At 45.3% G+C, this 25,426-nt stretch overlaps 1 protein-coding gene across 1 annotated transcript in view; it reads left to right on the top strand.

Moving 5' to 3' along the window:
• Window positions 1–25,426, top strand: part of LOC126293217 (odorant receptor Or2-like) — a 115,148-nt gene that overhangs the window by 25,354 nt on the left and 64,368 nt on the right. The window contains exons 3-5 of the mRNA XM_049986339.1: window positions 1,148–1,527; window positions 7,342–7,441; window positions 19,139–19,141. Coding sequence (XP_049842296.1) covers window positions 1,148–1,527; window positions 7,342–7,441; window positions 19,139–19,141 — 483 coding nt within the window. The remainder of the gene's footprint in view (window positions 1–1,147; window positions 1,528–7,341; window positions 7,442–19,138; window positions 19,142–25,426) is intronic.

Raw genomic sequence — 25,426 nt, 5'->3', positions numbered from 1 at the left:
GCCCACATAAACATAAGGAAGAGGTCGCTGCAGATCCTGGAACCATTTTCACACGTCAAACCATGTAATGGAAAATAGTTCCAAGGTACTCATCTGACGAAGCGCTATAAAGGCCGCACATCGGCAGTTCATCGACCCCGGCAATACGGCTTGGATCTTCTCGCTGTTCTCTGAATTAGACTTGGTATATCGGAGAAGTCTCTGGCAGAGACTAGTAGGAAATTATTACAGTTTTTTTCTATATTTTTCTCGTATGTAGTTGTGATTCGAAGACGGAGCACTGTTTTGTGTTGTTGTGATACTTGGAGAATTTGTTTAGGTTAATTGAACAGTCCAATAAATTGTTTTTGGACTTCAATCATTAGTTTCTTCTGCTTACGCAGACATATCACCCTCCACCTTCACCAACTTGCCCCTCCAACCGCACCAACTCGCCCCTCCAACCGCACCAACTCGGCCCCTCCAACCGCACCAACTCGGCCCCTCCAACCGCACCAACTCGGCCCCTCCAACCGCACCAACTCGCCCCCTCCAACCGCACCAACTCGCCCCCTCCAACCGCACCAACTCGCCCCCTCCAACCGCACCAACTCGCCCCCTCCAACCGCACCAACTCGCCCCCTCCAACCGCACCAACTCGCCCCCTCCAACCGCACCAACTCGCCCCCTCCAACCGCACCAACTCGCCCCCTCCAACCGCACCAACTCGCCCCCTCCAACCGCACCAACTCGCCCCCTCCAACCGCACCAACTCGCCCCCTCCAACCGCACCAACTCGCCCCCTCCAACCGCACCAACTCGCCCCCTCCAACCGCACCAACTCGCCCCCTCCAACCGCACCAACTCGGCCCCTCCAACCGCACCAACTCGCCCCCTCCAACCGCACCAACTCGCCCCCTCCAACCGCACCAACTCGCCCCCTCCAACCGCACCAATTCGCCCCCTCCAACCGCACCAACTCGGCCCCTCCAACCGCACCAACTCGGCCCCTCCAACCGCACCAACTCGGCCCCTCCAACTGTGTCAGTTACCAGCAGAGTCAGACATTTCAGTTCTGGGAATGGCTACTCCATAATTTGTGAAGGGCCCACTTGCAGCAGTACTCTGCTACTCGGTCAGACCACAGCCGGCTGCCTCCACCCGGCAGGTGTCCCTGAGCGCCTACATCTACGCGCTGATCCTGCTGTGGCTTCCGTCGCCACTGCTGGCGGGCGGCGACGAGTGGCTGCTGCCGCTGGTGCAGCTCCACGGCGTGGACTGGTCGCGGCGGCCCGGCGCCTACGCCGCGCTCTACGCTCTGCAGTGCGCCGTGCCACTCACGCAGGTGCCCGTCGTCATCGGCCTGGACTGCTTCTTCGTGGCGGCCATGCTGCACGTGGGGGCACTGCTGCAGCTGCTGGGGCAGCGCGTCTCCAGTCTGCGACTCTCGAGTGACGGTGACTCTGAAGACTGTGCTAGCGACGAGGGGAGGCACATTCTCTACGCAGAACTCTGCAGCTGCATCCAGAGCCATCAGAAAATAACAAAGTAAGCTTGTGCTAACTAACACCTGCAAACCAGATTTGTTGCACAGGGTACTTTCCACTATAAAATACGCTGCTGGCCATTAAAACTGCATCACCAATGAAGACTGCATGCGAGGTATTACACACCCACACAAATTTACTACATGCTTGGAGATGGAAACTGTTTCGATCAGCTGAAGGGGTTAAGGGGCTATACAGTGAGATCATCTGTCTCTCCTCCTTGGGATAGTGCATCTGTAGCTAGTGACACACACTATATATATACACTACTGGAAATTGAAATAAGAACACCGTGAATTCATTGTCCCAGGAAGGGGAAACTTTGACACATTCCTGGGGTCAGATACATCACATGATCACACTGACAGAACCACAGGCACATAGACACAGGCAACAGAGCATGCACAATGTCGGCACTAGTACAGTGTATATCCACCTTTCGCAGCAATGCAGGCTGCTATTCTCCCATGGAGACGATCGTACAGATGCTGGATGTAGTCCTGTGGAACGGCTTGCCATGCCATTTCCACCTGGCGCCTCAGTTGGACCAGCGTTCGTGCTGGACGTGCAGACCGCGTGAGACGACGCTTCATCCAGTCCCAAACATGCTCAATGGGGGACAGATCCGGAGATCTTGCTGGCCAGGGTAGTTGACTTACACCTTCTAGAGCACGTTAGTTGGCACGGGATACATGCGGACGTGCATTGTCCTGTTGGAACAGCAAGTTTCCTTGCCGGTCTAGGAATGGTAGAACGATGGATTCGATGACGGATTGGATGTATCGTGCACTATTCAGTGTCCCCTCGACGATCACCAGAGGTGTACGGCCAGTGTAAGAGATCGCTCCCCACACCATGATGCCGGGTGTTGGCCCTGTGTGCCTCGGTCGTATGCATTCCTGATTGTGGCGCTCACCTGCACGGCGCCAAACACCCATACGACCATCATTGGCACCAAGGCAGAAGCGACTCTCGTCGCTGAAGACGACACGTCTCCATTCGTCCCTCCATTCACGCCTGTCGCGACACCACTGGAGGCGGGCTGCACGATGTTGGGGCGTTAGCGGAAGACGGCCTAACGGTGTGCGGGACCGTAGCCCAGCTTCATGGAGACGGTTGCGAATGGTCCTCGCCGATACCCCAGGAGCAACAGTGTCCCTAAATTGCTGGGAAGTGGCGGTGCGGTCCCGTACGGCACTGCGTAGGATCCTACGGTCTTGGCGTGCATCCGTGCGTGGCTGCGGTCCGGTCCCAGGTCGACGGGCACGTGCACCTTCCGCCGACCACCGGCGACAACATCGATGTACTGTGGAGACCTCACGCCCCACGTGTTGAGCAATTCGGCGGTACGTCCACCCGGCCTCCCGCATGCCCACTATACGCCCTCGCTCAAAGTCCGTCAACTGCACATACGGTTCACGCCCACGCTGTCGCGGCATGCTACCAGTGTTAAAGACTGCGGTGGAGCTCCGTATGTCACGGCAAACTGGCTGACACTGACGGCGGCGGTGCACAAATGCTGCGCAGCTAGCGCCATTCGACGGCCAACACCGCGGTTCCTGGTGTGTCCGCTGTGCCGTGCGTGTGATCATTGCTTGTACAGCCCTCTCGCAGTGTCCGGAGCAAGTATGGTGGGTCTAACACACCGGTGTCAATGTGTTCTTTTTTCCATTTCCAGTAGTGTAGATAGCATAGACGGTAACCCATCGGAACTAGTGGCAATGATATTTAGCTTGCTTTTCAAGATGACCTGGAAGTTAAAGTGATTTTATTAAATGAAAACCGTAATATTTGAACTAAGATTTGAAAAGAGCGATAGATTTTGTGTACCAAATGATATATTATTCACGCTCATGGCAAGTCCAATCAGGGTCAAATAACCAACTATATTTTTAGTTCTTCTAGGAATTAACTGGGAAGAGGGGTGGTTTACGTCAAAATAGATGCAGATTGAAAGGGGCATAAGGGGTCACGTATTGCTCTTTTCAAATCCGACGTCACAAATACGTTTCCCCTGGAACAAGATTCAACCTCCGAATGATTTCCGATAGTTGCCCTCAAAATCATACTATTAGTAATGATACGTGACGCCTTATGCCCCTTTCAATCTGCATCTATTTTGACGTAAACCACCTAAATCTTGAAAATCAAGCTAACGATCACTGCCACTAATAGCGATGGGTTACCGTCTGTGCTATCTACAAGCGTTTTTTTTAATCATTTTGCTGAATATTATCTTCATCCCGATTTATTCCCTATTATGGATGAAAATGGTCAACCCTGTACATGAAGGGTGAATATTAATAAAACCGACAAACTGCAGGAACTGATTCCTAACTGAAATGGAGGGAAAAAGGTCCTCTAAACATGTGTTCAGAAATGGACAGTGTGCGTTCAATGACAACAAATCGTTGCAGAACATAATAGAGAGCTGCATCACATCCGCATTACGACAGATGTTCAAAGTGGCTCTCATCATGTGATAAGGACAGCAGTGGTTCTCATGCAGGTTACACGTAATTGTACCTGGTGATCAAAAAGTCAGTATAAATTTGAAAACTGAATAAATCACGGAATAATGTAGAGAGAGAGGTACAAATTCACACACATGCTTGGAATGACATGGGGTTTTATTAGAACTAAAAAAATACAAAAGTTCAAAAATTTCCGACAGATGGCGCTTCATCTGATCAGAATAGCAATAATTAGCGTAACGAAGTAAGACAAAGCGAAGATGATGTTCTTTACAGGAAATGCCCAATATGTCCAACATCATTCCCCAGCAATAGCTGCAGTCGAGGAATAATGTTGAGAACAGCACTGTAAAGCATGTCCGAAGTTATGGTGAGGCATTGGCGTCGGATGTTGTCTTTCAGCATCCCTAGAGATGTCGGTCGATCACAATACACTTGCGACTTCAGGTAACCCCAAAGTCAATAATCGCACGGACTGAGGTCTGGGGACCTGGGAGGCCAAGCATGACGAAAGTGGCGGTTGAGTGCGCGCAAGAGATCTTTCACTCGTCTAGCAATATGGGATGGAGATCCATACTGCATAAACATCGTACGTTCCAGCAGGTGTTTATCAGCCAGGCTGAGGATGATGCGATTCTGTAACATATCGGGGTACCTCTCACTCGTCACGGTAGCAGTTACAAAAACAGAATCACGCATTTCCTCGAAGAAAAAAAGGCCCGATAACGGTAGATGTGGTAAATCCAACCCATACCCTGACTTTCTCGTCGTGCAATGGAGTTTCCACGACAGTTCTAGGATTTTCGGTAGCCCAAATTCTGCAGTTGTGGGCGTTGACAGACCCTCGGAGCGTGAATGAGTTTCGTCGGTCCACAACACGTTACTCCAACAATCGTCATCTTACGCCATCTTTTGAAACGTCCACACCGTAAATGCCCTCCGCTTCACTAAATCGCCAGGTAACAGTTCATGATGCCGGTGGATTTTGTACGGATAGCATCGGAAGGTACGCCTAAGTGCCAACCAAACAGTGCACTGACTTCCCCGTGCATAGACGAACCCGCTACAGTCTGCATTTCTTCCTGAACTGTCTCAGCAGCATTACGCCTTGTGTTCGGTCAGCCACTACGGGATCTGTCGTCTAAACAACCCGTGGCTTCGCACTTCGAAATCATTCTTGCCACAGCTGCATTTGTCAACGGACCTTTACCTGTTCGAATCCCCTTCGTGTGGCGATAGGATCGTAACACTGAACTAGCACATTCCCCATTCTGATAATACAGCTTCACTAAAAGCGCCTTTTCAGGTAACGTCAACATGCTGCGACTGCTGGCACATCTGATCCTCTCTCTAATTACAGCTCCTTTTATACACGACTGTCATGCGCAGTCAATGACGTTTTGCTATCCAGCACCATCTGTCAGACATTTTGTGAACTTTTTGTTGTTGTAATAAAACCCTATTTCATTCCAAGCATGCGTGTCAATTTTTACCCCTCTATCTACATTATTCCGTGGTTTATTAAGTTTTCAAATTTATACTGAGTTTTTGATCACCCAGTACTTTGGCTTACGCCATGTCGGTGGGCCAATTGTCTGCAGCTTGTACTAGGGTTCATCTCAATATCCGGTAGAACCCAGCCATGCAGATCTGGTGCACGCACATTCCATTGACCTGCTGAACGTTAATCTGCCTGAAAGGTCCCCATGAACACACAAACGCCCTAAAGAGCTTGATGTGTTGTGCTATGTGGTTTGTGTGTATGAGTGTTCTTGTTTTTTAGAGCTGTGCTTCCTCTCCACCGCTTCTATCTGCTTGGCCATACACAAACACCATCTTCACTTATTCTCGACATGAATACCAGGCCATTCTGCTGCTTATCGTATGATGCGTCGGTGAGTCAGTATGCAACACACAAGGAACACACTGCACATGGTCAGAGGAATCGTCATTCGTCAGCGCCATCTACTGTGGCAACGATGCATTTCCGAACATACTATTGGGCATTCCTTAGTTACTGTTATGAATGATGTACTAACGAGACCTATTACCCATTAAATGATACACTATGTGATCAAAAGTGTCTGGACACCTGGCTGAAAATGACAAGAGTTAGTGGCGCCCTACATCGGTAATGCTAGAATTCAGTATGGTGTTGGGCCACCCATACACTTGATGACTGCTTCCACTCTCGCAGGCATACGTTCAATCAGGAGCTGCAAGGTTTCTTGAGGAATGGCAGCCCATTCTTCACGGAGTGCTGCACTGACGAGAGGTATCCATGTCGGCCGGTGAGGCCTGGCACGAAATCGGCGTTCCAAAACATCCCAAAGGTCGTCTGTAGGATTCAGGTCAGGACACTGTGCAGGCCAGTCCATTACAGGCCGTGCATTATGAACAGGAGCTCGACATGTTGAAAGATGCAGTCACCATCCCTGAACTGCTTTCCAACAGTGGGAAGCAAGAAGGTGCTTAAAACTGTGCTGTGATAGTGTCACGTAAAACAACAAGGGGTGCAAGCCCTCTCCATGAAAAACACGACCACACCATAACACTACCGCCCCCGAATTTTACTGGTGGCAATACACATGCTGGCCGATGACGATCACCGGACATTCGCCATACCCACAGCTGCTATTGGTTTGCAACATTGTGTACCGTGATTCGTCACTCCACACAACGATTTTCCAACCATTCAACCGTACAATGTTTACGCTCCTTACACCAAGTGAGGCATCATTTGGCATTTACTGGCGTGATGTGTGGCTTATCAGCAGCCGCTCGACCATGAAATCCACGTTTTCTCACCTCCAGCCTAACTGTCATACTACTTGCGCTGGATCCTGATCCAGTTTGGCATTCCTTTGTGATGGTTTGGATAGATGTCTGCCTTTTATACATTACGACCCTCTTCAACTGTCGGCAGTCTGTCAGTCAACAGACAAGGTCAGCCTGTACGCTCTTGTGTTGTACGATTCCCTTCACGTTTCCACTTCACCGTCACATTGGAAAGAGTGCACCTAGGGATGTTTAGGAGTGTGGAAATATCGCGTACAGATGTATAACAGAAGTCTGTGAGTTCCGCAGAGCGCCTCATTCTGCTCTCCAAGATGCCTAATGACTACTGAGGTCTCTGATATGGAGTACCTGACAGTAGGTGGCAGCACAATGCACCAAATATGAAAAACGTATCTTTTTTGGGGGTGTCTGGATACATTTGATCAGATAGAGTAACTTGATTTATTGTGTAATATGGATTGCTACCACTTACCTTTTTCTGCACCACGTGTGTTGTTGGAGAGATGAATGAGTCTTTGTCTGTTGTGTGGTGTGGTGTGCAGGTTCCTGCAGGACCTGGAGGAGGCCATGAGTGGCATGGTGCTGGTGCAGCTGTCCTCTACCATGGTCAACCTGTGCACAGCGCTCTACCAGCAGACCAAGGTGAGGAAGCCATCCATCCACAGCTGTACACTTCATCTCTCTCTCTCTCTCTCTCTCTCTCTCTCTCTCTCTCACACACACACACACACACACACACACACACACACACACACACACATATATATATATATATATATATATATATATATATATATATATATATATATACTCTTGGGTTCTTTGGCCAACTTCCGTCTGATGATTTTTCTGACGTTTCGCCTGCACGAGTGACTGGCATTGTCAGTTTGACCCTCCATTGCTGGAGGAGTCGTTAGCGCTAGGATTTCACCCAGAACATATCCCGCCCCCTTCATCCCCGGTTTTCCCAGTCTTTGTTCGGCGCCTGGGCATCGTTTCAGTTGACTCACGTGGTTTACCGCGTTCGGCTGCACTTTGAATGCATGTTAAATTAATGTCTTGCTAGGTCTCAAATTTTGCCACATAGTTAAAAGACACGTCACAAAAAAATGTGCACAACTGGCCTCGGCTGTGCCAGGTACTTCCACAGCTAACATAGAAGAAAACAGGAGAGCGTCTGTGAAGTTTGGAAGGTAGGAGACGAGGTACTGGCAGAAGTAAAGCTGTGAGGACGGGGCGTGAGTCGTGCTTGGGTAGCTCAGTGGTAGAGCACTTGCCCGCGAAAGGCAAAGGTCCCGAGTTCGAGTCTCGGTCCGGCACACAGTTTTAATCTGCCAGGAAGTTTCATATTAGCGCACACTCCGCTGCAGAATGAAAATTTCATTCTAGAAACATCCCCCAGGCTGTGGCTAAGCCATGTCTCCGCAATATCCTTTCTTCCAGGAGTGCTAGTTCTGCAAGGTTCGCCGGAGAGCTTCTGTAAAGTCTGGTAGGTAGGAGACGAGGTACTGGCGGAAGTAGAGTTGTGAGGATGGGGCGTGGGCCGTGCTTGGGTAGCTCAGTCGGTAGAGCACTTGCCCGCGAAAGGCAAAGGTCCCGAGTTCGAGTCTCGGTCGGGCACACAGTTTTAATCTGCCAGGAAGTTTCATATTAGCGCACACTCCGCTGCAGAGTGAAAATTTCATTCTAAAAACATCCCCCAGGCTGTGGCTAAGCCATGTCTCCGCAATATCCTTTCTTCCAGGAGTGCTAGTTCTGCAAGGTTCGCCGGAGAGCTTCTGTAAAGTCTGGTAGGTAGGAGACGAGGTACTGGCGGAAGTAGAGTTGTGAGGATGGGGCGTGGGCCGTGCTTGGGTAGCTCAGTCGGTAGAGCACTTGCCCGCGAAAGGCAAAGGTCCCGAGTTCGAGTCTCGGTCGGGCACACAGTTTTAATCTGCCAGGAAGTTTCATATTAGCGCACACTCCGCTGCAGAGTGAAAATTTCATTCTAGAAACATCCCCCAGGCTGTGGCTAAGCCATGTCTCCGCAATATCCTTTCTTCCAGGAGTGCTAGTTCTGCAAGGTTCGCCGGAGAGCTTCTGTAAAGTCTGGTAGGTAGGAGACGAGGTACTGGCGGAAGTAGAGTTGTGAGGATGGGGCGTGGGCCGTGCTTGGGTAGCTCAGTCGGTAGAGCGCTTGCTCGCGAAAGGCAAAGGTCCCGAGTTCGATTCTCAGTCCTGCACACAGTTTTAATCTGCCAAGAAGTTTCATAAGAGAAAACAATTTAATACTGAATTCTTTAAATACGAGAACTCAGTATTCAGACGAATAGCCTATGTGAGAAAAAGCACCCAAAGCTAAAACAGGAAAAACCTACCCACAAAGAATAATTTGCTTGGAGAAAGAGGAAGAACAGTTCACTTGACACTATTTTTTGTTTTCTATTGCTGTCGATGCTTTCAACTCTGTAATAATATTTTTAATTGTTTAATATACACACTCATTTTATATTACTATCCAGAAAAACTTAAAAATTTCTTATAATTACTGAATTTCATCACAGTGTAACATGTGTTGGACTGTGACGATAGCAACTTTGATGCAGCTTTCAGTTTGCGAAACTGGCTGCTGTTTAGGGGAGGGCCTTACATTACGGATAGGCATGGAGGGGAGGGGGTGAATGGGCGGGGCTTGTTCCGGGTGAAAGTGAAATTCTGGCGCTAAAAACACGTCATTGCCGGTGGTGAACTGGAGCCGAGCTCGCGGCCGCAGACTATATGTACCTGTCGCGCCAACGTCCGAGGGCTTCTCCGCGGTCATTTCCGGTGCGGTTCTCCTCTCACTACCTGCGGCGGTCGTTCGCTGCAGTACGGGAAGCCAGGATCCGTTTACCTTAAGGATTTCCTTTCTTTTTGTTGAAGCTGTTCGCGTGTTTTTGTATTTCTACAGCTTCTCTGAACAAGCGCGTGTGATAGTGCTCCTCTACAGCCAGAATTTCCGTGTCGGCGAGTTTTATTACGTGGTCGGTCTCACACAGCGCCTCCTCTGCGCAACCGATTCTGCTCCTAGCCCAACCTGCAATGTCGCTTATGTTCTGTAATCCTGGACTCCGGCTCACAGAAATCGCCCGTGTCAGAGCAAGCGCTCTGAGAGACCGATCACGTAGTAAACTTTGCCGACACAGAAGTTCTAGCTGCAGAGAGGAAGTATCACACCCGCTCGAATTGTCTCCAATTTTCAGTAGAGTTTAATTAGAGCTATAATTGATGGAAAAGCCACCTTGTTTCAACCAATGCGCAATATTACACCCTTCCTTTCTACAATATTCCCTCCTTGTATGCGATATATATAGTGTGGTCAGAAAATGTCAAACGGTTGTTTGGATGTTGCAGGGCAGGTTGTACTGAGATATGAATGTTACAACAACAAAATTCGATACTTTGCGCCGTTTCCGAGTTATTTAGCATTGAAGTTAGCCAATCAGATCGTTGCGCGCGTAAATTCAAGTTTTAGCTAACGAGACAAAGCACTCGTTGGGCAACACCGCCCCTGGCAGGCCGCATATATGTAAATATATTCCTGCTATGAGAGAAGAAATCTGTAGAGAATAGAAGGCAGTGGGTCTATTTACAATGTGGCTAATTACCATTTATTAAAGAAATGTGTACATGTTGGAGCACAAACCCGACCGAAATCTTTAATAACCTGGTTTAAAAGAGACGCCCGAAGACAACATTTTGCGTATCTACTATTGTTAAAATTTCCTTATATGATGTTTGTCTGGTGTTCAGTGGTGCTAATACTGGAAGACTCACGACTCTTATGAGACTAAGATTCGATGCAGATTGCTCACTGAAAACTACTGAAGAAGACTGATGATGCGCTTATTGCTAGTTCTAAAATGTCAGTGAAGTATATTGCCAAAAGCGCAAGAAAAAAAGGATCAGATTAGAAGAGCAAACTTACATGAAGACCAAAATGACCAAATGTGTGGTCATGGCCAGCATGAAAGGGACCTGCTTCTGGTATAACTGCTAATAAAATTTGTCTTCATTTCCTGCAACTTATTTTTCGCTGTAAAGGGAACATTTTCTGCTGAACCATTGCAGATAAAAAGCTGAAGTTTGCTACTAATTGTATGCACACTACAACACAACTTCTCGGGCAACAAAATTTCAATTATCTCTCAGACAGTGAAAGCTACATTAGCTTATATGTACCCGTGTATTTTCTCATATGAACTCTTTTAAGAGAAAAACGGAACCGGTAGAACATAGTATGGAGAACTCAGCAGGCACGTATCATAGTTGCTACGGGTTTATTTATCGATTAAGATTTTTTATCTGTAGTTGACAGTTGCTACTTGAGTATACATATTGTCATTTTCTCATTTGGATATAGTGAATGCAGCTGTGGACTCCACAAAATGGAGTGCCAAGTGGAGAAATCTGGAGATTTCAGATATACACCACTGGCCATTAAAAATGCTACACCACGAAGTTAGTAGAATATGGAATCGGTGGGTTCGGGAGGGTAATACGGAACACCACGCTGGATCTCAACGGCCCCGTATCACTAGCAGTCGACATGACAGGCATCTTATCCGCACGGCTGTAACGGATCGTGCAACCACGTCTCGATCCCTGAGTCAACAGATGGGGACGTTTGCAAGACAACAACCATCTGCACGAACAGTTCGACGACGTTTGCAGCAGCATGGACTATAAGCTAGCAGACCACGGCTGTGGTTACCCTTGAAGCTACATGACAGACAGGAGCGCCTGCGATGGTGTACTCAACGACGAACCTGGGTGGTCGAATGGCAAAAATTAATTTTTTCACATGAATCCAGTTTCTGTTTACAGCACTACAAACAAAACCTGGATTCATGTGAAAAAATTAATTTTTGCCATTCGTGCACCCAGGTTCGTCGTTGAGTACACCATCACAGGCGCTCCTGTCTGTGATGCAGCGTCAAGGGTAACCACAGCCGTGGTCTTCGAGTTGATAGTCCATGCTGCGGCAAACGTCGTCGAACTGTTCGTGCAGATGGTTGTTGTCTTGCAAACGTCCCCATCTGTTGACTCAGGGATCGAGACGTGGTTGCACGATCCGTTACAGCTGTGCGGATAAGATGCCTGTCATCTCGACTGCTAGTGATACGAGTCCGTTGGGATCCAGCACGGCGTTCCGTATTACCCTCCTGAACCCACCGATTCCATATTCTGCTAACAGTGATTGGATCTCGACCAACGCGAGCAACAGTGTCGCAATACGATAATCCACAACCGCGATAGGCTACAATCCGACCTTTATCAAAGTCGGAAACGTGATGGTACGCGTTTCTCCTCATTGCACGAGGCGTCACAACAACGTTTCAGCAGGCACAGCCGGTCAACTGCTGTTTGTGTATGAGAAATAGGCTGGAAACTTTCCTCATCTCCGCACGTTGTAGGTGTCGCCACCGGCGCCAACCTTGTGTGAATGCTCTGAAAAGCTAATCATTTGCGTATAACAGCATCTTCGTTATGTTGGTTAAGTTTCGTGTCTGTAGCACGTGATCTTCGTGGTGTAGCAATTTTAATGGCCAGTAGTGTACATACACAAGAGTCATCTTGTCAGCAGCACTACTGTTCAAAACAAACTGCCTCTTCCACCACCATGCCCGACTTCGACGTCAAAATCACCGTTCCTGAACCGTTGAAACCATTCTCTGCACGTTCTTTCGCTAACAGGTGCCTCACCATAGGTCTTACCCAGCATTTTATGAGCCCTAGCTGCACAGTTCTTCACGCCGAAGCAAAAACGTTAAACATCCCGCAGAAAACGAAAAATGGGCTCAAAAGTTGACATATTCAATAGAGAATAACTTTACGGTGCAATCACCATATCACCTAATTTTTGATGGCGTTATGTTTGCAATTCCCTAAGCTTATTTTATAACACTACCTGCAACACCACCATTTCGCCGCTACTACTGCTGCCTATTGCAAAATGGGGGAAGCAAAGCTGTAGACCTAACAATTTGCTAGACAGGATCAGGACACCGTAACGTCCAATTAGTGTAGAGGGTGACTACAGCGGAAAATAAGAAATCTCTGAGGTAAGTCGTTTCTTTTGATTGCCTTCGGAGAACACACACAGCCCCACTACAGCTGTGCCCCGATTTCGCTGGCACCGCCCTCTCTTGTGTACAGATCAAAGACGTGAGCTCGGCCCTGCAGTATGCCATGCTGCTGCCGTTCCACACCGCGCAGATCTACTTCTACTGCTGGACAGCCGACAACATAACGCAACAGGTACGTTTCATGATCATCACTCATTTAGAAATTACTCAACCGTGGTCCGTACATTACGGATGGGAAAAACCGACCGGTTAAATCTGGTATCGGTATTATTCGTTATTTGCTGCCTTCTTTTCTTTTAGTTATTTGTGTGATCAATCACTTGTCACAGGAACATTCCCGGACTGGCTTAAATATGCTGAAGTTATACCTCTCCACAAGAAAGGGGACAAAGAAAAGCCGTCAAATTTCCTACCGTTCTAACTTTTACCAGATTTTTCAAAAATCTTTGAAAAGGTTATGTTCAAGCGTCTAGTTAACCACCTTAGTGAAAATAACGTACTGGCAAAGTCACAGATTGGGTTTCTTAAGGGTTCTGATATTGAAAAAGCTATTTACACTTACAGCAAACATGTCCTTAATTCATTGGACAACAAATTAGAGTTCACTGGCATATTCTGTGACCTGTCAAAGGCGCTTGACTGTGTAGATCACAGCATTCTTTTAAGTAAATTAAAATATTATGGCGTCACTGGTAGTGCTGCAAAGTGGTTTCAGTCACATCTTACTAATAGAAAACAAAGGGTGTCATTACGTAACACTTCGGCAGTAGGCAATCAGACATCATCGGACTGGGAAGAAATTACATGTGGTGTTCCCCAAGGTTCCATACTAGGTCCACAGCTGTTTCCTGTGTATATTAATGACCTGTCGTCTGTTACATTACCAGATGCCAAGTTTGTCTTATTTGCAGATGATACAAACATTGCAATAAATAATAAATCAAATATAAATTTAGAAAGTGCAGCTAATCAAATTTTTACATTAAGGAGTGGTTCATAGCCAATTCACTGTCATTAAACTTTGAAAACACCCACTATATGCAGTTCAGAACTTCCAAGAGATTTCCTTCTGGTGTGTGTATAAAATATGACGACATGGAAATAGGAGGAGTTGGGAGTGTAAAATTCTTGGGATTACAACTTGATAATAAATTCAGTTGGGAGCAACATACTAACGGACGGCTAAAGCGCCTAAACAGGTCTCTGTTTGCAATGCGAATGATGTGAGACATACGAGGTATAAATATAAAAAAGTGGCATATTTTGCTTATTTTCACTCCATTATGTCATTTGGTATCATATTTTTGTGTAATTCTACAACCAGAGAAAAAAATTTTAGAGTACAGAAGCGTATAATAAGTGAGTAGTGTAAATCCAAGAACATCATGTCGAAACCTATTCAAAGAATGGGTTATATTAACCACAGCTCTCAGTATATTTATTTCTTAATTAAGTTTGTTATAAATAATACATCTCTTTTTCCAACTACCTGCTTAGTACACAGTATCAATACTAGGAATAAGAACAATATACATAAAGATTTAAAATCACTTACTCTTGCCCAGAAAGGAGTCCAGTTACCAGCAACCCTTAAGAGTTTAGTTTCAGACAAGGCACAATTTAAATATAATTTAAAAGAATTTTTGGTGGCCAACTCCTCCTATTCCATCCACGAGTTTCTCAACAAGTGCAATAGACCATTTTAATGAAAATTTATCGTACTTTAATTTTTGACAATACTTTGTTGTAACAGCTAAGTAACTACCTATCGTGTGAATGATAGATTAGGGAAAGGACATTTAAGTCTTATGTCTGTAAATAGTGGAAGTTTAATTTTAAGTCTTGTACATGATCTGACTGCTCATAACTGAGGATCACTGAAATGAATAATTTATTTTAATTGTTGACAATACTTGGTTGTAATAGCCAAGAAACTAGCAAATGTCTGAATGATGGATTTAATGAAAGCAGATGTAAGTATTAAACCTGTAAATATTAGAAGTTTAAATTTAATTCATGTACATAATTTTACTGTTTATTGAAACTCAAGTTTTTCTAATTACATTTTTGTAATGTGTTTAGCTGACATGTTCCACACCCAGGAGGATTCCGTCTTTTATGGGTCAATGGAATGAATGATTAATCTAATGTAATCTAGTGTTCAACCCTGAGCTTGGTTTGCAGCAGAGCGCTATTCCTCTCTTCTGTCTGCCTTGCTCTTCATTTCCACGTATGTGTTACATCCAACGTCATTCATGATCTGTTGCATGTGTGATATCCTTGGTTGCCCCTGCCGGTTCCTTCCCTCAATAGCTCCTTCTGCTATTGTTCCAATGATGTTGTTGTGTCGTAGGATGTGCCCTACAAGTTTTCCTCTTCTTGTTTGGATATGCCTCCACAGAGATCTGGTTTCCTGTACTCTTCTAAACAATTCTTAATTTGTTACTTTGTCTCTCCAGCTGATCATCATCCTTCTATAGCACCACATCTCCAGGGCCTCTAGCCGTCTTCTCTCTGCTCTTCCAACTGTCCAAGTTTCACATTCGTATAGGGCCACACTCCAAACGAAACCTTTCATGATACGTTTCCTTATTTTCAGACTGATGTTGTTAGTAAGTTTCTTCTCCGACTAAATGAAATTTTGGCCTTTTGTATTCTGGTCGCAATTTCTTTCCGGCTTCTACCATCTCTTGTGATTTTGCTTCCCAGGTAAGTAAATCCCTCTATCACTTACATCTCCTCTCTTCCAGTTCTCATTCTCAGAGGTTCATATTCTGCTCCTGTACTGCATACCATCACTTAAGTATTTTTCTTGTTTATTCTCATTCCATACTGATTGCATAGAATTTTTTCCATTGTTCTGAGGAATCCCTCTAGTCTCCGTGACTATAGCAATATCATCTGCATAACGTAGCATGCCTATCTCCTGCTCATTAATTTTGATCCCCACCTCAGTAGTTTTTCGAACTTCGTCTATAACTTTCTGGGTGTAAGTGTTGAATATAAGAGAAGAGAGAGCATGTCCTTGTCTTACCCCTTTCTAATATTTGCTTCTTGTTCCTGGAGACAGTTCCTAATCACTGCCACCTCATTCTTATAGAAACTGAGTATCACAAGGATTTCTTTCTATTTTATTCCACTTGTCCTCAGCACTCTGAACATCTCTTGCCAGACAAGGTTATCAAATGCCTTTTCCATGTCAAAAAAAGGCAATATAAGTTGGTTTATTTTTCTGTAACTGCTTTTCGACAAGTAGTCTCAGTGTCAGAATCGCCTCTCTTGTTCCCGGTCCCCTTCTGATCTTCACTCAGCATATTCTTCAATTGTCTTCAGAACTATTTTTATGAGAATTTTTGATACATGTGACATTAGGCTTAGAGTTCGGTACTGCCCGCATTTTGTTGCTGCTGCCTTCTTTGGTTTAGAAACAATGATAAATTTCTGGAAGTACGTCGGTATCTCTCCTGTGTTATAGATGGACCTAATAAGTTTCAGCAGCATCATTTTCATGGTGTCACCAGCATTCTTTATTAGTTCTGCAGGGATGTCACCAATACCCGTTGCTTTGTTGTCCCTTAGTTCGTTTTGGAGCTCTGTCAAATTGTTTAGTCTCGCTAATAACAGGTGTTTTATTTATTTTTTACTCATAATCGGAAAAAATTCCGAAATGTCAACTAGACTTAGCACCAGCGGAAAAATGTATCGGTTTCAAATCATCCTTTTTTTTAAAAAAATGAATAATTATTATCCACAACTTTGCGTTGGTTTGAAATATTGAGTTGTTTTTATTTAATACAGAAAATGGGGAAAGCGTTAGTGCTGTTTTTGTAACAACGTTTGCAGAAACGAACAATAAACATACGGCATAGGAATTGGTACAGCATTGGTGAGACGATGTCCCTACTGATGTGTGCCGTGGTTTAGCGTGCGTGGTGCATGACTTGGCTCCACCTGGTCTATATACCGTAGACTCTCGCTGTAGTCACCGGACGTCCGTTGTATTGCAGAACAGCTTCGGCACTAGTCTGGAAATATTTCTACAAAATGACTTGGCAATGAAACAGAATGCTTCATTTGGTTTAAAAGACCTGTCCGTCATTTCTATGAAAGAATAGAAGAGGAACGAAATTACGGTAACGCTAACAAAATTAAAAACTTAACAATTCACTCCTACTATGTACACTGCTGGCCATTAAAATTGCTACACCATGAAGAAGACGTGCTACTGATGCGAAATTTAACCAACGGGAGGAAGATGCTGTGATATGCAAATGATTAGCTTTTCAGAGCATTCACACAAGGTTGGCGCCGGTGGAGACACCTGCAACGTGCTGACATGAGGAACGTTTCCAACCGATTCCTCATACACAAACAGCAGTTGACCGGCTTTGCCTGGTGAAACGTTGTTGTGATGCCTCGTGTAAGTAGGAGAAATGCGTTCCATCACGTTTCCGACTTTGATAAAGGTCGGATTGTAGCCTATCGCGATTGCGTTCTATCGTATCGCGACATTGCTGCTCGCGTTGGTCGAGATCCAAAGACTGTTAGCTCAATATGGAATCGGTGGGTTAAGGAGGGTAATACGGAACGCCGTGCCGGATCCCAACGGCCTCGTATCACTAGTAGTCGAGATGACAGACATCTGATCCAATTGGCTGCAACGGATCGAGCAGCCACGTCTCGATCCCTGAGTCAACAGATGGGGACGTTTGCATGACGCCAACCATATGCACGAACAGTTCGAAGACGTTTGCAGCAGCATAGACTATCAGCTCGGAGACAGTTGCATCAGAGACAGGAGACCCTGCGATGGTGTACTCAAACTCGAACCTGGGTGCACGAATGGCAAAACGTCATTTTGCGTATGAATGCAGGTCCTGTTTACAGCATCATGATGGTCGCATGCGTGTTTGGCGACATCGCGGTGAACGCACATTGGAAGTGTGTATTCGTCATCGCCATACTGGCGTATCACTCGGCGTGATGGTATGGGGTGCCATTGTTTACACGTCTGTCACCTCTTGTTCGCATTGACGGCACTTTGAATAGTGGACGTTACATTTCATATGTGTTACGACCCGTGGATTTACCCTTCATTCGATCCCTGCGAAAACCTACATTTCAGCGGGATAATGCACAATCGTATGTTGCAGGTCCTGTACGGGCCTTTCTGGATACAGAAAATGTTCGACTGCTGCCCTGGCCAGCACATTCTCCAGATCTCTCACGAACTGAAAACGTCTGGTCGATGGTGGCCGAGCAACTGGCTCGTCACAATACGCCAGTCACTACTCCTGATGAACTGTGGTATCGTGTTAAAGCTGCGTGGAGAGCTGTACCTGTACACGCCATCCAAGCTCTGTTTGACTGAATGCCCAGGCGTATCAAGGCCGTTAATAGGGCCGGAGGTGGTTGTTCTAGGTAGTGATATTTCAGGATGTATGCACCCAAATTGCGTGAAAATGTAATCACATGTCAGTTCTAGTACAATATATTTGTCGAATGAATACCTGTTTATCATCTGCATTTCTTCTTGGTGTAGCAATTTTAATGGCCAGTAGTGTAATAACAATGGAAAATAGCTGATCTGCTGACCCTGTCTAGATGATATGCCTATCTGCTTGAAGCCTTTTGAAAACGGACAAATAAACATGAAAACTAGAGTTCTTCAGCCTCAGTTTTCACCGTTTATCACTGTCTATCCGTAATGTCCACATAGCGGTATGTTCTCAGATTATAAGATGACTTTAGGGCAGAGTTTCAAAAACATGGAATCAGTAGGAGAATACAGATGATTTTTTTGTAGTATTCAACCATTTATGATTTTTCAAGAAAAGTAACGATTGATGGAGGGGCTAAGCTTTTTTTTTATTTGCGTGTTTAATTTAGCATTTTGATTCAGTGTATCTTGAAAGTGAAGGAGTAAAATTTTTCATTCTTGGTTTGATTTCTACGTTTATTACAGGAAATGATAGGAATAAAAAACTGAAAATCTTATTTCTGAAACCAGGTATTTTGTGCAGTTCTAAGAGTCAGGTTAAACTGGAGTGAAAAAAAATATATGTAGCACACTATAACCGAACACTAGTTGCTTCAGCGACAACCGCAGTATTTTTGACTTCCGAAAAGCATTTGACTTGGGGGCCAGACCTACGCTTATTATCAAAAAAATCTTAAGACGGATGAAAAAAAGTGTGATTGTACTGAGAATATTTTGGTGTGGAGAACACAGCAAGTTACATTGGATGGAAAGTCATCGACTGATGTAGAAGTAACTTCAGGTGCACCTCAGCGAACTGTGTTGAGGACCTCGCTGTTTATTTTGTATACCAGTGAGCTGGCAGATAACTTTAATAGCAGATTGAAGCAGCTAGCTATAACTGAGTACTGTCTGAAAAACAACTACAAATACACTAAGAAAAGTACGAGGGTCGCTCCAAAATAAATGCACACTATTTTTGTAAAAAATATAGTTTTCATTCTGCATGTGTGAAAGTTTTACAGCGTGTAGATACATCTTTCCCACTTGTTTTCAAACTTAGTTCAAAATGGCGCCGTCACAGCACGTCTTCAAGATGGCTGCTACACTTTACGTTCGTCAGAAGCAACGTGCTGTCATAGAATTCCTGTACTGCGAAAACGAAACAGTGGGAAACATCCACAAGAAGTTGAAAAAGGTGTACGGAGATGCTGCTGTTGATTACAGTACAGATAGTCGGTGGGCAAGCAGGTTATGTGATGAAAGCGGGCACGGCAATATTGAGGATTGTCCTCGCAGCGGCAGGCCTCGTACTGCACACACTCCAGACAATGTGCAGAGAGTTAACGAACTGGTGACTGCTGACAGACGCATCACAGTGAACGAACTGTCACGCTACGTTGGGATAGGGGAAGTGTTTGCAGAATACTGAAAGTGTTGGCGTTGAAAAAGGTTTGTGCCAGGTGGGTACCGAGGATGTTGACAGTGGCTCACAAAGAAACAAGAATAACAGTATGCAGCGAACTTTTGGAACAGTACGAGAATGGTGGAGATGAATTTCTTGGAAGAATTGTGACAGGCGATGAAACATGGCTCTACCATTTTTCACCAGAGACGAAGAGGCAATCAATGGAGTCGCGTCATGCAAATTCACCCAAGAAAAAAAAAGCCAAATCCACACCTTCTGCTGGAGAGTTGTGGCTACGGTGTTTTTCGATTCCGAAGGACTCTTGCTTGTGGACATCGTGCCAAGAGGAACCACCATAAATTCTTATGCATATGTGATGACACTGAAGAAACTTCAAGCTCGACTGAGTCGTGTTCGAACACATTGGCAGAAGCAGGATGTTTCGCTGTTGCACAATAATGCACGGCCACATGTCAGTCGAAAAACCATGGAAGCGATCACAAAACTCGGATGGACAACACTGAAACACCCGCCTTAGAGTCCTGACCTGGCTCCATGTGCCTATCATCTCTTTGGGAAACTGAAAGACTCTCTTCGTGGAACAAGGTTTGAAGATGATGACTCCCTTGTGCACGCTGCCAAACAGTGGCTCCAACAGGTTGGTCCATAATTTTACCATGTGGGTATACAGGTGCTGATTCCAAGATGGCGTGAGGCAGTTGAGAGGGATTGAAACAATGTGGATAAATGAAAATATTGTTCCTAAAGGATATATCTTAACACTGTAAAACTTTCAAACATCGAGAATAAAAGATAAATTTAAAAAGTAGTGTGCATTTCTTTTGGAGTGACCCTCGTAAAAGCGACGCTTTATGGAGGAATTATCCGAATGGGACAGAAATCAGTAGGTGTGACAGATACAAAAATGATTACAATTTCAGAAGAATTGGACGATTTATTCAAGTGAAATAGCTTCACAAAGTCTGTAACGCGTTTGTCCATCTCTGTCACTTACGCAAACATCTATTTGGCTTGGTATTGATTCGTACAGTTGTTGGATGTCCTCTTCGTACAGTTGTTGGATGTCCTCTTGAGGGATATCATGACAGGTTCTTTCCAATTAGCGTGTTACATCGTAAAAATTCCGAGATCGTTAGAAGGCGCTATCCATAATGCTCCAAATGTTCTCAATTGAACTGTACCTTGGGTGACAGTCAGGCTGATATCTCATCGCTGTCTGGGGAATCTACATTTACATCTACAAACATACTCCGCAATCCACCATACGGTGCGTGGGGGAGGGTACCTCGTACCACAACTAGCATTTTCTCTCCCTGTTCCACTCCCAAACAGAACGACGTAAAAATGACTGCCTATATTCCTCTGTACGAGCCCTTATCTCTCTTATCTTTTTGGTCTTCCCGCGAAATGTAAGTTGGCGGCAGTAAAACTGTACTGTAGTCAGCCTCAAATGCTGGTTCCCTAAATTTCCTCAGTAGCAATTCACGAAAAGAATGCCTCTTTTCCACCAGAGACTCCCATCCGAGTTCCTGAAGCATTTCAGTAACACTCGCGTGATGATCAAACCTATCAGTAACAAATCTAGCAGCCCGCCTCTGAATTGCTTCTATGTCCTCCCTCAATCCGACCTGATAGGGGATCCCAAACGCTCGAGCAGTACTCAAGAATAGGTCGTATTAGTATTTTATAAGTGGTCTCCTTTACAGATGAACCACAACTTCCCAAAATTCTACCAATGAACCGAAGACGACCATCCGCCTTCCCCACAACTGCCATTACATGCTCGTCCCACTTCATATCGCTCTGCAATGTTACGCCTAAATATTTAATCGACGTGACGCTGTCAAGCGCTACACTACTAATGGAGTATTCTTTTTCCTATTAATCTCCAGATACGTCTCCGCTGGTTGTCGTGGCTCAGTTCTAAGCGGGACTCATCACCGAAGTCAGTTCTACTCCAGTGAATGAGATTCCAGGGAGAATGTGCCCAACGCTACTGCAGACGAGCTTGTTGATGACAGAGGTCAATGGCAGTCGGTGCAATGGATGTCGTGAGTTCAGTCCCCTTATCGTCAACCGCCTATTAATGGTCCTTGTGGTCACTGAAGCACCAGTTGCACGTCTCGGGTCGATGACGGTGGATCCAGGGCTCTGACCGACTCTCTGACGATTGCTCGGTCCTCGCGCTATGTCGCTCTCTGGATCGAGCGCTTCCTTCTTGATGCTGTGTTTGGCCGTGCCATGCCAACATAGTCGAATGGTGGCTGCTATTCGTAGATACTGGTTGTTGTTGTCATTGTGGTCTTCAGTCCTGAGACTGGTTTGATGCAGCTCTCCATGCTACTCTATCTTGTGCAAGCTTCTTCATCTCCCAGTACCTACTGCAACCTACATCCTTCTGAATCTGCTTAGTGTAGTCATCTCTTGGTCTCCCACTGCGATTTTTATCCTCCACGCAGCCCTCTAATACTAAATTAGTGATCCTTTGATGCCTCAGAACATGTCCTACCAACTGATCCCCTCTTCTGGTCAAGTTGTGCCACAAACTTCTCTTCTCCCCAATTCTATTCAATACCTCCTCATTAGTTATGTGATCTACCCATCTAATCTTCAGCATTCTTCTGTAGCACCACATTTCGAAAGCTTCTATTCTCTTCTTGTCTAAATTATTATCGTCCATGTTTCACTTCCATACATGGCTATACTCCATACACATACTTCTAGAAACTACTTCCTGACACTGAAATCTATACTCAACGTTAACAAATTTCTCTTCTTCAGAAACGCTTTCCTTGCCATTGCCAGTCTACACTTTATATACCCTCTACTTCGACCATCATCAGTTATTTTGCTCCCCAAATAACAAAACTGATTTGCTACTTTAAGCGTCTCATTTCCTAATCTAATTCCCACAGCATCGCCCGATTTAATTCGACTGCACTCCATTACCCTCAATTTGCTTTTGTTGATGTTCATCTTATATCCTCCTTTCAAGACACTGTCCATTCCGTTCAGCTGATCTTCTCTATCCTTTACTGTCTCTGACAAAATTACAATGTCGTCGGCGAACCTCGAAGTTTTAATTTCTTCTTCATGCATTTTAATTCCTACTCCCAATTTTTCTTTTGTTTCCTTCACTGCTTGCCCAAAATGCAGATTGAATAACATCGGGGATAGGCTACAACCCTGTCTCACTCCCTTCCCAACAACTGCTTCTCTTTCATGACCCTCGATTCTTGTAACTGCCGTCTGGTTTCTGTACAAATTGTAAATATCCTTTCGCTACCTTTATTTTACCCCTGCCACCTTCAGGATTTGAGAGTATTCCAGTCAACATTGTCAAAAGCTTTCTCTAAGTCTACAAATGCTAGAAACGTTGGTTTGACTTCCTTAATCTGTCTTCTAAGATAAATCGTAGGGTCAGTGTTGCCTCGCATGTTCCAACAAATCTACAGAATCTATTTCGGCTTCTACCAGTTTTTCCATTTGTCTGTAAAGAATTCGTGTCAGTATTTTGCAGCCATGATTTGTCAAACTGATAGTTCAGTAATTTTCACACCTGTTGACACCTGCTTTCCTTGGGATTGGAATTATTATATTCTTCTTGAAGACTGAGGGTATTTCACCTGTGTCATACATCTTGCTCACCAGATGGTAGAGTTTTGTCAGGACCGGCTCTCCCAAGGCTGTCAGTAGTTCTAATGGAATGTTGTATGCTCCGGGGGCCTTGTTTCGACTCAGGTCTTTCAGTGCTCTGTCAAACTCTTCCCGCAGTATCGTATCTCCTATTTCATCATCATCTACATTCTCTTCCATTTCCATAATACTGTACTCAAGAACATTGCCCTCTATATACTCGTTCCAACTTTCCCTTCTTTGCTTAGATCTGGGTTTCCATCTCAGCTCTTGATATTCATGCAAGCGGTTTTCTTTTCTCCAAACGTCTCTCTAATTTTCCTGTAGGCAGTATCTATCTAACCCCTAGTGACATGCGCCTCTACATTCTTACGTTTGTCCTCCAGCCATCCCTACTTAGCCATTTTGCACTTCCTGTCGATATGATTTTTGATACGTTTGTATTCCTTTTTGCCTGCTTCATTTACTGCTTTTTTGTATTTCTTCCTTTCATCAATTAAATTCAATATCTCTTCTGTATGAATACCAATTTGTGACCAATTTGCATAATTCCTTCTTGGTGCGTTTTTGTGTGTTAGGAAGTATCCAGTCAGATCTTGATAAGATTTCGAATTGGTGCAAAGAATGACAAATTAAGCATTTCAACAAAAGAAAAACGTTGGATCCCGTGACAACAGTACCAGTAATTCTCAGTGAACTCATTGATATATTTGTGTGTAACAATCAGCATAGTTACGAAATTGAACGATCACATAAGTTCAGTTATAGACCAGTCAATGGCTGACTTCCGTTCACTAGCAGGTGGTGGTGGTGTTGTTGGTTGGCTGGTTAGTTTAAAGGTGGGAGAAGGGACCAAAGTACGACGTCATCGGTCCCTTGTTCCTAATAAAACAATGCCACAAGTGTGGGAATAAAGCAGGCGAAACATATGACACAAAACGGAAAGAAAGGAAAAGCCACGAGAACGAAGGGAAGGCAATGGACACTAAAAAGAACAAAAAGAGGACTAGAAAACAGGGAAACGATAGAAACAGAAGTGAGTAAAACATGAAAGCAGATTAAAGTGGCTGGCCAGCCACGAGAATATAAAGGGGTAGACAGCCCCTCTGCAACACATTAAAACCTCCACCCTAAAAGCACTAGGGTGGAGGACAGAGAGGGGCAAAGGACATGCGCTAGAAGCTACATAGAAGCATAAAACCCAGTATCAAGGATAAAATGTAAATCTGAAGCTGCTGCGGAGGCATTGTCTCCCAACACCGTCAGCAGGGTGCTGGGAAAGTTAAAAGTCTGCCGCAGAGCGGCTAAAAGTGGGCAGTCCAGCAAGAGGTGGACGACCATCATTTGGGTTAAAATGGTTCGCATGGCTCTGAGCACTATGGGACTTAACATCTATGGTCATCAGTCACCTAGAACTTAGAACTACTTAAACCTAACTAACCAAAGGACATCACACAACACCCAGCCATCACGAGGCAGAGAAAATATCTGACCCCGCCGGAAATCGAACCCGGGAACTCGGGCGTGGGAAGCGAGAACGCTACCGCACGACCACGAGATGCGGGCGTCATTTGGGAGCCACAGCGACACTGAGGTGGGTTCTCGCGACGGAGTAGGTGACCGTGTGTTAGCCACGTATGGCCAACGGAAGCCGGCAGAGGACAATTGATTCCCTGCGAGAGGCCTGCATGGAAGACTTCCACACATTCATATTCTCCTGAATGACACGCAGTGTGTTGTGCGTGCTGTTGTGCCATTCCGTCTCCCAAAGCCGGAAATCCCTGCGGTGTAAGACAGAACGCAGATCAGCTTTGCAGATACCTATCTCCAGAAGGTATTCCCGCGTCGCCTGTTTGGCTAGCCTGTCGGTAAGTTCGTTGCCGGGGATTCCGATGTGTCCTGGGGTCCACGCAAACACCACGGAAAGGCGTGACTGTTCAAGGGCACAGACGGACTCCTGAATGGACGCTACCAGA

This window comes from Schistocerca gregaria, chromosome 10 (assembly GCF_023897955.1).
Source record: "Schistocerca gregaria isolate iqSchGreg1 chromosome 10, iqSchGreg1.2, whole genome shotgun sequence".
Taxonomy (NCBI): Eukaryota; Metazoa; Arthropoda; class Insecta; order Orthoptera; family Acrididae; genus Schistocerca; species Schistocerca gregaria.
The sequence above is the reverse complement of the archived record's forward strand: the minus strand, read 5'-3'. Positions and strand labels throughout refer to the sequence as shown.